The sequence below is a fragment of the Oenanthe melanoleuca genome, chromosome 8 (genome assembly GCF_029582105.1).
Source record: "Oenanthe melanoleuca isolate GR-GAL-2019-014 chromosome 8, OMel1.0, whole genome shotgun sequence".
Taxonomy (NCBI): Eukaryota; Metazoa; Chordata; class Aves; order Passeriformes; family Muscicapidae; genus Oenanthe; species Oenanthe melanoleuca.
The window spans coordinates 6,844,947-6,857,530 of record NC_079342.1 but is presented as its reverse complement, the minus strand read 5'-3'; the positions used below and the strand labels follow the sequence as shown (position 1 = coordinate 6,857,530).

The 12,584-nt window shown below is 35.5% G+C and overlaps 1 protein-coding gene across 4 annotated transcripts in view; it reads right to left on the bottom strand.

The window, feature by feature from the left end:
- CAMSAP2 (calmodulin regulated spectrin associated protein family member 2) overlaps nucleotides 1-12,584 on the bottom strand; it is an 80,725-nt gene that overhangs the window by 34,658 nt on the left and 33,483 nt on the right. For all 4 annotated transcript variants that reach the window (XM_056497173.1, XM_056497170.1, XM_056497171.1 and 1 more), the window contains exons 3-4: nucleotides 5,803-5,964; nucleotides 5,059-5,142 (exon numbers count right to left, since the gene is read on the bottom strand). In XM_056497173.1, coding sequence (XP_056353148.1) covers nucleotides 5,059-5,142; nucleotides 5,803-5,964 — 246 coding nt within the window. The remainder of the gene's footprint in view (nucleotides 1-5,058; nucleotides 5,143-5,802; nucleotides 5,965-12,584) is intronic.

Sequence of the window (12,584 nt, the reverse complement as noted above, 5' to 3'; positions counted from 1 at the left end):
CTAATCTGAAGTGCACTGACTTTTTTCTGCAACTCTGTGCACTAGTCTGGCATAATACTTCTAGTACTAAAAACAAAAATATTATGTACCAGTACTATAGATACACACAGAAAATATCACCACTCTATTGATTTCATTGTAGAAAAATAAAAATCAAACCCATTACTGAAGTGCAGCAAAGAATTTATTTTGTTTTTAATGAAGATAAATATTTTCTGGAAATGGTGAAAATGTAGTTTAAAACTATCATGGAACAAATTGCTATGGAACCTTATTATTTTATGTAGTTGTTAAAATACTGTGCTTCCATAAAACCTTGAAAACAACTGCAGTAACAATACAGAGCTTTTATGGAAAAAAGCTATTGTGCATTAATGGGTGTGCAGTAGTAACACAGCTATTCTCAACATCCTTCTCCTCCATTTCACTGGATTGTAGCAGGGAAGAATTCCAAAGGCAATTAGAAGAAATCAACTACAAGATGCACATCAGTGTGTGGCTCTGGACATTTCTGTCACATTCAATAGGATTCAGTTACTCTTAATCTCACTGAAAAATAGTCAGTGTATGGAAAAACATGCACATTTGAAAACAAATTATCTTAATTTTCAACTGCAATCAGGAATTCTGAACTGTATAATTAAGCAAGGTTTTGGCTAACTTGGCTGAGATCAGACCTAGGCTGCCTATTATTCTATTTAACACTGACAGGAACATTGTTCTTGCCTTTATCAAAGTGCAGTGTATTTCAGACCTGGACTCCAAAAGTTGACCAGTGTCTATTTAATGCTAGGCTGAAGAACTACTCTTTGCAAAAAAGCACACATTCATTTCAATTCCGAAGACCAGCTCTCTTGGACAACCTGAGAATTCAGTGGTTGTTGAACTGTCACTTTAGATCAGCAAAAATAAACATTTTGCCCTGTAACTTCACAAAAATCAGTCACTATGAAACAAAGCAAAGAATCCTGGCTGGCTTCTCCCCAGTGTTTAAAACAACAACAAATCCAAAATAAAACCCCACAAAACAAAAAACAAAACAAAACAAAACAAAAGCTGAAAGAACAAATAGTCCCTCAGGTTAAGAGCCTATAGTTTTACACTATGATTTTTTTAACCTCCCTAACAAAAATTTTTAAACATGACTATGATAAATTTATTTCCATATAAACTTATCTTATGGTGCCAAGACATGATAGTCATGCCTTTCATGAACTGCTTGTCTCTGCTATCTTCCTTGCACCATCATTTGTGTTCATGCTGCTGTGCACTGATTCGATCAAGAAGCTGATTCTACTGCAAACTTTTCTTCTTGACAGGTTAGCTTTAGGTAGCAGTGTGGATTTATGAAACATTAAATTCTAAATGTGGAAAGTGGAACTACAGTGTTAGTGTTTTACCTTCACACAAGAGGTTACACTGTTTAAACTGATCTTATAAGAAGTTTGAAGAATTCAGGTACTTAAATGAAGCTACATTTGTTTCTCTCATAGGATTTGCATTTGACTTAAGACTGATTCAGTCTAAACCACAGAAGCAAACAAAAGAAGAACATGTTTTTGGGAAAGCTCCAACTACACTGAAAATCAGAAATTTAACCAGTGCAACTGTACACTCACTACATATTATTCAGTGGAAGGCTGAAAAATCAAAGCTATTCACTAGAAAACTTGAAATCCTAATTCTGAAAAGAGATGCAGAGACTCTACCAGAAAAAGATGTTTACCACAAATCACCAGCTGATCAAGGTCCACAGAGGACTACCTGGAACTAAAAATCATACACACTCCTTCCTCTCTTATCTTCTACAGACAGCTAGTAGCAGAAGACAGGGAAAGAAAACAAAAGCAACCTCAATCTGTTAATACTGATTTTATCTACCCAGACATAGAAAACAGGTATATCTTATAATTTGTAGTATCTAATAATCTGTATTTGATGTTTAAACCTTTGTAGAAATTTACTATTCATTGCAAAAAGATTCACCACAGTTTTGTAACAACACAGTAACACAGTTAGGCTTGAGGGCTACACAGAAATTATTTTTCACAATTAATTTACAAACGTGTAACTGTATGAAATTATTTGAAAATGTATGTTATTTGTTTCACCTTTTAGGTACCAAATTTTCCTGCTTCTTGGCCAGAAATTAAACCTAAAGAAGAGCTTTCCCTATTGATTGGGAAACTTATGTATTCTTCCCATGTTTGCTTGGCCACCTCTAATCAGCAGAAAGGGCATTCAGAATTTAAAATTAGTTCACATTCAAGACCTGACTATACCTTGGAAACTTAAATAAACAAAGGTTTTGTCTAGAAAGGAGAGATAACAAAGCTTCTTAAATTTTCATATGGAGTTCACCATTTGAATTACTAAATGCCTTGGTAGCATGGAGAACATAAATTTAAAAGCCCCAGGCTGAAAATTATGGTGGAAGACAGAAAAGCTGAACAATGGATAATTCCAGTTCCCCTTCATGCTAAGTTTTAAAAAACAAATAGAAGCAGCAGTTAGGAATTTAAAAATATCAAAGAAAGAAAATAAAACAATTCAGATACTGATAATCAAACTACAACTGTAATATAAGCATAGAAAATGCTAAATATATATATATACACACACATACAAGCATAGTTTAATTTTTCCAAAAAATGGCAAATGATATAGTAGGGCTTTAGTTAATACAAAAGCAGAATTTAATTCCCCCTGCTCAGCTTTTTAAAATCTAAGAATACCTATTGTTATTAATAACTAAAGCCAAGCACAACATGAAATGAGAAATGATATACATATTTCAACAAGGCCCAAACCTAGTACAGGAATTCAGCTACAGTTGTTTCTCAGCTTTGCTGAGTGCAGAGGTAAGGCCAATAGCATCAATGATTCTGTGCTTTTAAAGGAGAAATACTGATGCAACATGGAGACAGATAATCAGTGGAAAACACCTGGGCATCTGGTAATAAACACTAAGAGATGCTTGACAGGAGCCACATGATAATTTACCTGAAACTCCTGTTAGAAATGCTGGCCAACTTGATTTGATGCAATGGGCTCATCCAATGCATCTGCATTAGTTTTCCTTGCAAAGCCAGCATTCAGTTTAATCCTCAGTTAAGAAATGCAGGGTTTAGCTAGGATGTTACATGTTTCTAAACCTCATATATTTGCATGCATGCAATAACCATTACCTTTAGGAAAAATAAGTGGAAACTTGGAAAATACTGTGAGACATATAACTAAAAGAAAAACTGAGATATCATAGCAGTAAATTAACCATCAGTTGAACAGTTTCTCAAAGAAAACCTGGAGTTCAATAATGCTCTTGCTAAAACAACTACCAAGCACAGAATATTTTACTTGACAATGTAATTTATGCAGCTGAATCCCTACTGAAGCAAAAAACATAACATGAACCTGGGATAATAGTATCCAAAACTCAGTGTACAGAAGAGATGGCATTAAATATAATTTTTTTCGTGATATGGCAAATGTTGCATGATTTTGCTATTTTGCCAATGCATTTGTACATTAGCCAACTGGACTCTTGTCTTCTGTTACAGCTTCACAATTCATCTAAAACACCACAATACCATTTTTAGGTAAATGTGTTATTCCCCTGAGTCCATTTATGAGATCAGTTACAGACTATATAAATCTTTCAACAATTGATTCCAAAATGTGGACAGTGAAGATAAATTATAAACTAAAAATTTTATCCTTTTACTCCTAATATAAATTGCGAACTATAAGTGAAAATAAATATTACTGAATTTTTTGCAAATACAGATAATTTTATGGAATTGCTCTGATAATACTTTTCACTTTGATATATATATTTGTTTATCATACTAAGACTCTCATGTACTTTTGATTTTCAAAATTGTTCTCATCTTTCCAAGTGACCTAAAAACCACCTAAAACTTCCTGCTATTATTTTCAGGGAAAAGAAAAACCACTAAAGGACAGAAGGACACAGGTTATTTCCCCAGCCTCTGTTTACTTGTTTTATCTGAATTTGAGAAATGAACTTGCCAAGGACATCTTATTCTCCAGATTTCTATGCTACTATCACTATTGATACTGAACAAAGTTTAATTTTTATTTCCATGGCAGGGTATATGCACCAGGGTCACACTATTATTTTAAGAACCACCATTTTCTTTTGCTGAGTCACATTTACCTTCATAGGCATTCCTTATACCTAAAAAACCCTTACAAATAAAAAGATATTCATTACATTCATATTTTTTGAAGCTGAGCATCTAATCCAGGCTGGTAACCCACCATTCCCTCAGAGTGGCACAGAAAAGGAGGCAGCAGCTTAGGTGAGAATAGGCCAGGCTGGGGAGGAGGATTACAGCCTTGCAGCAGCTTGGAAATCTGGTCTGCATTCATGTGCAGGGATAATACCAAAAGGTGTTCAGACTGATTACCAATCCTACAATAATAGTTATATAACAATAGGGTAAAGGATCTTTCTGTAGCAACTAATTTTACATGCTCTAGAAGTGTCTGCTATCCCTATGTATTTTGATGGTCATATAATGATTAAGTGAGCTCTGCAAACAAAAGAAAAAACTCCCGTTAGGAAAGGGAATCAAACATAATCTGGTTTTATTGTATAGCTAATAAAACCTGTAATCAACCAGTATTTTGGATCATAGCCAGAGCAATCCTTCCCATGTACATGCACAGATTTCTCTTCTGAGATTCATAAAATACACAAGGAAAAAACTATTAAAAATCATGAAAAAAGTTTTGGTCTTCTTCATATCAGATTTGTCTGGGGTTTTAATTCACTCAAAAGTATTCATTATTCTTAAATTCCTTAGCACTAATATAAGAGGTGTTTCCCTGCTATCAAAGATTTATTTGTCAGAAAGGAACTCTGTTAGCTATATTTTTAAATGTGTATTTTAAGAAAGTGTTAGAACTAATAGCAAAATGAATACTACAAGTTTGCTTTCTTTAACAAGCTGTTAAAAGCTCAATGTCTGCAATGTCTGTTTACACATAAATGCTTATTCTTGTTTAAAATATTTTAACTCTTCCACCTACCTTCTGACCTCCTGCAGATTCTGCACTGTGATGCTCTTTCAGTTTTTGTTCCTGTTCCATGATGTCCTTCAAATGTTCATTTACCTAGAGACAAAATAGTTCATTCAGTCATCATAGAAATAAGAAGTTCTTCAAAAGGTCTATAAATCACAAACACAGAACTAAAGAGATAAACCAAACATTTCAGACTATAGCCCTGAAGCAAAACCAGCAAATGTCAATCTCAGATGCAGTCTAAGGTCACTGCTTGTTAGCTTTACATTGTATAAACGAATCTGTCCCTTATTATGCTCAGTCACATTTGATTAACAGGCTATCCTTGTCATTTGATTTGATTATGCAGTGAAGGTAGATCACTTTGAGCAAGATGTGTTCAAACAAGCAGAACACCTTTGGGTTTAAATCATAACTAAGTACACAATGAGATGACACCTTACAAAGAGCCAAAAAGAGACCCTTGAGCAGGAACTGTGGCATCTCAACATGACAGTGACACCTAAAATGTTGCATGTAGTATATATTACAGTATTAACTAAGATGTCCTGTTGATTTGGTTCACACATGTTTAACTTAGCTCTGCAAACTTTTCTTTTTGTATTCCATAAACAGCAGGTGAAGGAACAGTCTGTTATCAGAACAGTCCTGATATACCTACATACACAAATACACATCCTAGCCCCTCATCTCTAATCAAATCATACACACAACAAAGAAACCCCCAGCTTGCTTTTCCAGCACTCATACCTTGTTTATCCAGTACATGACAGCATCCTCAATGTCATAGGGTACCTCTGTAGCCTGGAAGAAGGTTGAGTATTGCTGAGTGCAAGCGATGACTTTCTCCACGCTGACCATCTCCACAGTGTAAGCCATCATGAGGGTGTCAATCATGGCCAAGTGAGCACTCTACAATCAGAAGCACCAACACCTGATTAGTTTGCAAATCAATAGATTTTTCTTATGTATTGCTTCTGAATATAGATAGCCACATACATAGAAAGGTCAAAACTGTAAATGCTCCACGTTACATGTCTGGTTGCTAGTTTTAAATGAAAAACAAATGAAAACAAACATAACAGACTTGAGAACACAGATTAAATTGCAAATTAAAATAACTTCTGTAAAAAAAAGTAACATCAAATTTAAAGAACTGAAAGTGAACAGAATAAGCAAGTTTAATGATTCAAACATCACATCACATCTTTTAAATTTGTCACGACAGCAAAACAAAACCCCCCTGTCTGATCAATGTCATTTGTACCAGAAATAAAAGCTGAAACTGCCTGCTATACAACCTTCATTGTCCTGAAAATGATGCACTAATATGTGAAAGTTCATCTATATTTAAAGTTCTAATCCAGGAAGAAGACATGATTATACTAATCTTTAAATATACTAATTTTTTATTATGATTATACTAATCTTTAAAAAGATAGAAAAACATCTATTTTTCTTCTAGTAAACTAGTTATGTTATGCAGATGTAACGTAGGTGCCACAGCTATAGATACTCAACCAGGTTTAAAAAAATGTACCTTCTGTTAAAAGAGGAGGTACATTTCTTCTGGTGTCATATATTGTAAAATGACAGCTATTTCACTGTATGTAATAGTTCAAAATAAGCAATTTCCCCCACACAACCCAGCAAAACACAATAACAAAAAAAAAAGATGATAACCAGGATTTACATTAGGTTTTTGTGATTAAATAACAAAATAATAGTGGTTTTTAAAGGCAATGCCTACAGCTAAACACATTTACTTATGCTTTGTGATAAGAAAAACACAAACAGCTTTCTAAATATTAAACAAGATTTCCCATGGATCAGAACAATTTCCAAAGACAGTATTTTTAAAACACTGCCTTTAAACACAGCTCATAAGGAAAACAAAGATCCCCAACACTTGCTAACACCATCACTTCAATACTATAAAAAATATTCATATAAACATCTCACAAGGTAGCTGTTAGAGCCATGGTAACAGCAATGAACAACATGAGTCACACAGCAATATGCTATCTAATCATCACAGCTAAGGTAGTTCACGCACATCACTTATTCCAAAATTCCCAGCAGGAAAAAGAACAGATCCAGACTATGTGCTGCTCTTATCATCAATGAAAGTGATCATGCTGACCTCAGAAGTAGGCAGCAGCACTTACTGCCTTTTAAAGCAGTTAAGTTGCTTTGTTTCACAAAAAAAGGCAAACTACACTTAAGAAACATTCACAAAACTGAAGCTGACAGCCAACCTTCCTGGGACTAGTTTACTGTCCTTGGACCCTGGGTGCAAGCCCTGTCTGCCAGAGTCCATCTCTGCTCTCCGCAGCTGCAGAACAGCTGGGCAAGGCTCAGCACTCCTCACTGCTGCCACCACTGATGGACTCAGCCTGAATAAACTCCTTCCACCTCTGATATTATGCCTTAAGAGCTTTTTTAGAGACCTTAATTGGCAAATACTGATACAAGCTCCTGGGTGAATGAAGCTAAGTGCTGGGCAGCTCAAAATATTGAAGAAGAGAAAGGGTATTGCCAACGTGCAGCCTCAGTGTGCCTTGCTACATCTTGTCTAGTCTGAATGGCACCTGGGTTAAAACCCTGAGCTATTTTCAGACTGTTTTCAGGACCTCCCCCCAAAAATAAAAAGGATACATTAAAACAGCAAAAAAAAAAATGCTGTTTTTGCTGTTTTAGAGGAGGTAGTGCACAAAAATGTTTTCCAGCCAGGTAAGAGTGGCCTCATAGAGAATGCTACTGCTAGGAGTGTGCTAGGAGTCACCCAGGCTGATCCAGAGCTGTTCACATCGCCTGCTGCACAAGGGGATTCTTTCCACCTTTCACTCCCTGCCTACAGGGAAGACACTGTCTTCCATGTGAGGTCTGACAACCAAGGAAGCTCTCAGAGGGGTGAAAGCAGCATCTTCTTGACCAGCTGTTGATCCATGAGTAGTGGTCTACTACACCTGAGATCTGAGATCACCCTGCAAGAAAAACCACCACTGAACTCCCCAGAGGGAATTTAGTAGCCTTCACCTCCCATGCTGGATCATCAGCTTCTCTGGAGAACATCTACAAAGTGGATTGACAGCGGAGAGAGAAAGCTGCTGAAGTGTTGCTAGAACTGCCAATGCACTCAATACATTATAAATACATTAGAAAAAGTAAATTATTTACAATTTGTTAACTGAGTCTCATTTTCAATGCTTCTAGCAAATCATTAATGAAATGCAAACTACTTAAACAAACAGAGTGAAGAATGACCTTAGATAATAATTTCTACTATCAAAACTAAGTGTAATAAACTTTTACTGACACTGGTTAGATTCATATCACAACTTTTATTTTATACAAGCAAATGCAAGCATCTTCAGTATCAAAAGTGACTCCAAGTCATTTTCTTTATAATCTAGGCAGGAGACTCAGAAGACTTTTAAAACCCAGTAAATAATAAAAAGAAGAAAGAGTATTATCCTGAGAAATTGCCACATTTTTAGCTAGCAAAACTCAAAATTTTATAAATAGTTTCTTTAACAATTAAAATATTTAAAACTAGTAACGTATACAGACTTATTCCCCTAGAAAATTGCAAGCAACCAAATAAGTGTATATGATAACATTTCTAAAATAGCTGTTTGTTTAGTTTAGTTTGTTTGCTGGGTTTTTTTAAAAGGAGTTACATAAAGAATGAGGAAACTAATTGTACATACAGCCCTACTGGTTTTCTTCCACTTATTCTAGAAACAGCAGACAAGCTGTGTTCTTCCACATCTCTCCATTCACTGTGATCAATAAGAAACAGAAAACTAAAAACTGCACTAAATAAATAGTATCCTACTCTTCCAAATACAGGCTTTGTCAGCATAACTGCTGAAGTTCTCTAAAAAATCCCAAGTTTTAAGAAATTCTGTTGATAGTAATAAACTTCTGATTTTTTTTGCCTCTCTCACTGAACAGCATATTTTAAGTACAGTTAAAAAAATCAAGAGGGAGAGTTCACTTTTACTAGTTAGATCGGCAGTTATGAGTGAATAATGCAAGAAAGCAACATTTCATATCCGAGGGAGAAACAGAAACCCCTTTGAGCTGGGCAGAAACCAGTATCAACCACTCAGCAACCCCTTCTTTCTCTGGATGAGCCTGGACACAATGCCTGAAGGAAGAGCCCAGGAACTGCTGATTGGGATGAAGGCAGTACATTAAATTTTGGTATCTCCTCTGAGACAGCACCATTCAGATACACAGCCTAAAAAACCAAAGCAGGATTTCATGCTGTCACATGTCACATGTCACCTCCCACATCCAGAATTGCAGCAAGGCATGAAGATAGATGTACAATTCGAAAAAAGAAAAATAATTTTAGAGAAATAAAATACCTCCCAAATGGTAGCATAAAATTATACAAAACCATTAGAGAAATCTTTTTTAAAAGTCAAGATCAACACAGTAGCAGAGAACAACACAGGAAATAATACACTTTTCCCCTAAGTGTTATGGAGAGATTTGGTTTAAGCCAATTCAAAAAATCTTTTTTTTCTTTGATTGCTTCACTACAATGGTGCAAAGTAATAAAGTCTAAAACAGAACACAAGAATTTATTAAAAAATATAAAATGCTGGATTCTTAGAGGTATTTTATTTTCTAAGACACAAATGTGGTTTTGTCTTTCCCAGCTACAGTCTGCACAGAACACAAGAGTTTTAACTTACTAATCTTAACAATCTCATGTAATTACTGGTTAGTTTCTGCCTTGTAATGTAGGTTCCACAGCTTTCATTCTACTGCTGAATAGTTCAATAAGAAGCTTACTGAACTGCAGAAGAAAAATTATTCTGAGCATGGCTGCTAATGCTTTCCTGTCTGCCTAACATCTGATTACAGAGCTTTCTTCACTTCCACTAAAGAACTGAAAACAACTTCATTAAAAAGTGTACTAAGCAAAAGGTGTACATGATACTGTACACACAGATACTTACGGATAAATACCACAAATTACAGACAGCTTCTACATTGCTACCGACTACTAAGAATATTTTTTATATTCCATTAAACTCAGGTCAGGACTTCTCTTTTGAACTCCCTCTTTAGCAAAAACATAGATAAACCCATTTCATACTAAAGCACTTGAGGAAAGGGGAAGAAAGAAAACAGAGGATACAAATGTTACCCTCATGCTAAATAGAAATAAATAATTAGCTCACTCTTTCCTGGAGATTTTTCTTGTAATAAAAGTCCCCTAAACCCACAACGCTTTGGAGAAGAGATTTGATTTTTTATTGGCTTTTGCAAAAAGAAATAAGTAAAAAAAACCAAACCAGTAATTCCAAGGGCTTAATGAAAATTACTATGATTACCAAGAATATAGATGGAATAATCACTGTAGGACAAATATTTTAGGAAAAAAAGGTAAAACGAAAGTTGCTCATATCCATTGTAAAAGAAAGAGAGTAATAGCAGGTGCGTATAGGCTTAAATATACAATAAAAGGTGTGCCAAGAGCACTCTGAGGATCTGCTTCCACACCACTCTAACCCACATCTGTGCAACCAGCTTCCTTGCAGGTTCTGTGAACAACAGTTTGAGGAGGCTGGCTAGCTTAAGCCTCCAGGCCCCTTTCCCAGAGACCCTCCTCCAGATAATCCAAGTCTCAAATGAATCTGCTAGCATAAGGAGATATAATCTAAACTCCAAGTCTCAATTAAAAATTGTAGAGTTCCAGCTCAGGGAAAGGATAGGCCAATGCTTGAATACTGTAGGAGGTGAGGAAGGAATTAATGAGCAGAGCCAATAGGTGATAGCTCTATTACAAATGTCAAAGCTATTTCTTCATTTGACCATCATTTTTAAAGCAAAATTAAAACAATTTTGACACCACAAAGGAAACAAGTTCTAAAATATTCCAAACAACAAAATGGAGCAGTTTGAAGTAGTCAGTTCTGCTCCGTTTGATGATTTTTGGATGCAATTCTTCTCTAGCCTCACATAGTACTTATCCTTAGCACAATCCTAAAATAAGCCCAGCTGTCTAGTTAGTCTTGTCCTGCAAGTCAATGATCATGCTGAATAACCTCCTTGCTGCATTGCTACGAAGAACAAGCGCTTGACTCTGATAGGATGCTAAGTCAGCAAGAACAGGAATTACTGAGTCATGCTAAGGACCTTCAAACAGGTTCTGCAACACAGGGAGAGTGGGTTTTGCTTTCAATATTTTTATAGCCTTCTCTATTTGGTTAACTTTTTAAATTTACTTATCTATTATATGAATATATATATTAAGAAATCATTGTTGGGCTAACTACATATATCTGACATGGGAAACATAAGTCAGTTCTATAGAAAGGATTTCTCAGGTAGAGATATTGGCTACATTAAGCATTTTGACAGGACTTCTATGTTTGACCAAAGGTTTTCTCATTATTTTTGTTAGGAAGCTTCATAATTTGATCTACTAACTCAATCGTAACTAACTAAATTAAATCTACTAACTAAATACCTAACAGAGACTCCCTGATTTTCTGGATGACATGACCAAATGAGACTTTGATTTACTCCAGGACATAGTGAAACAAAATACCTGCACAACACACACTAGAATCAAGAACCATCAAATGGTGCTCATCACATTATTTGAATTTTAACTTTTTTTATAGTTTCACATGACCTACTTTGAATTTTAAAAATATATTTACCAATTGCAAGTTGCCTGCTCTTATTTACTGGGAGAATCAAGTGTCGAATGGTAAAAACCACAAAGGCACTTCAGTGTCTTTATGCTAACTAATCCAAGTTCCAAAGATAAATACTGGTAGTTAGTTTAAACTAAAGTAAGAGAGTAACATAGGACAACTGGTAAGACAGTGATACACATTTCAACAAGTAAATAGCAAGAGCCTCAAAATTCCCAGAGGTCTTCGTTTTTGCAAATAATTCAGAATTTTCCTAGAACATACTGTTAAATCCTGTCCAGATAAAACAACTCAAAAATCTCTTATAAAAATTACTTATTGTCTCCTTGATCTTATGCTGGTTCAAACCAAGAACAAGCAGTAATTGTATTAAATATCATCTGAATTTCTTATTTTCTTTCTTTGAAGAAGACAGGAGCAGGAAAAAGAAAAAACAAGGCTTTGTATTATCCATATATGAAAAAAAAGCAGTTCCCTCTTCCTGACTCGCTCATACCTGCATGGGAATGACATCAAAACCACCAGTTTAACTTCTCTGGCAGCTCAGCTAACACCTGCAGAGGCAGTTATCACCAGGAAGTATCAAAGCATATTCATCTCAGAACATCTGCTGGAGGAACCCAGCCTCAGGAGTGCTGCAGAACTACTGCTTCTTCATGGACAAGCAGGAGCAGTGCCAAGACAAGCTGGATTCCTACAGAATTTGGGGTGAAGAGTTCAGAGTTGGGTGATGCAATAGAAGTATGTAAGAGGGTAAGTATGGCAAAGAGAAAAAGAGGCAGAGATCCCAAAATAAAATATCTGTGTAGGGCTGAGGTGTTAATCCATGGAGATGTGACTGGA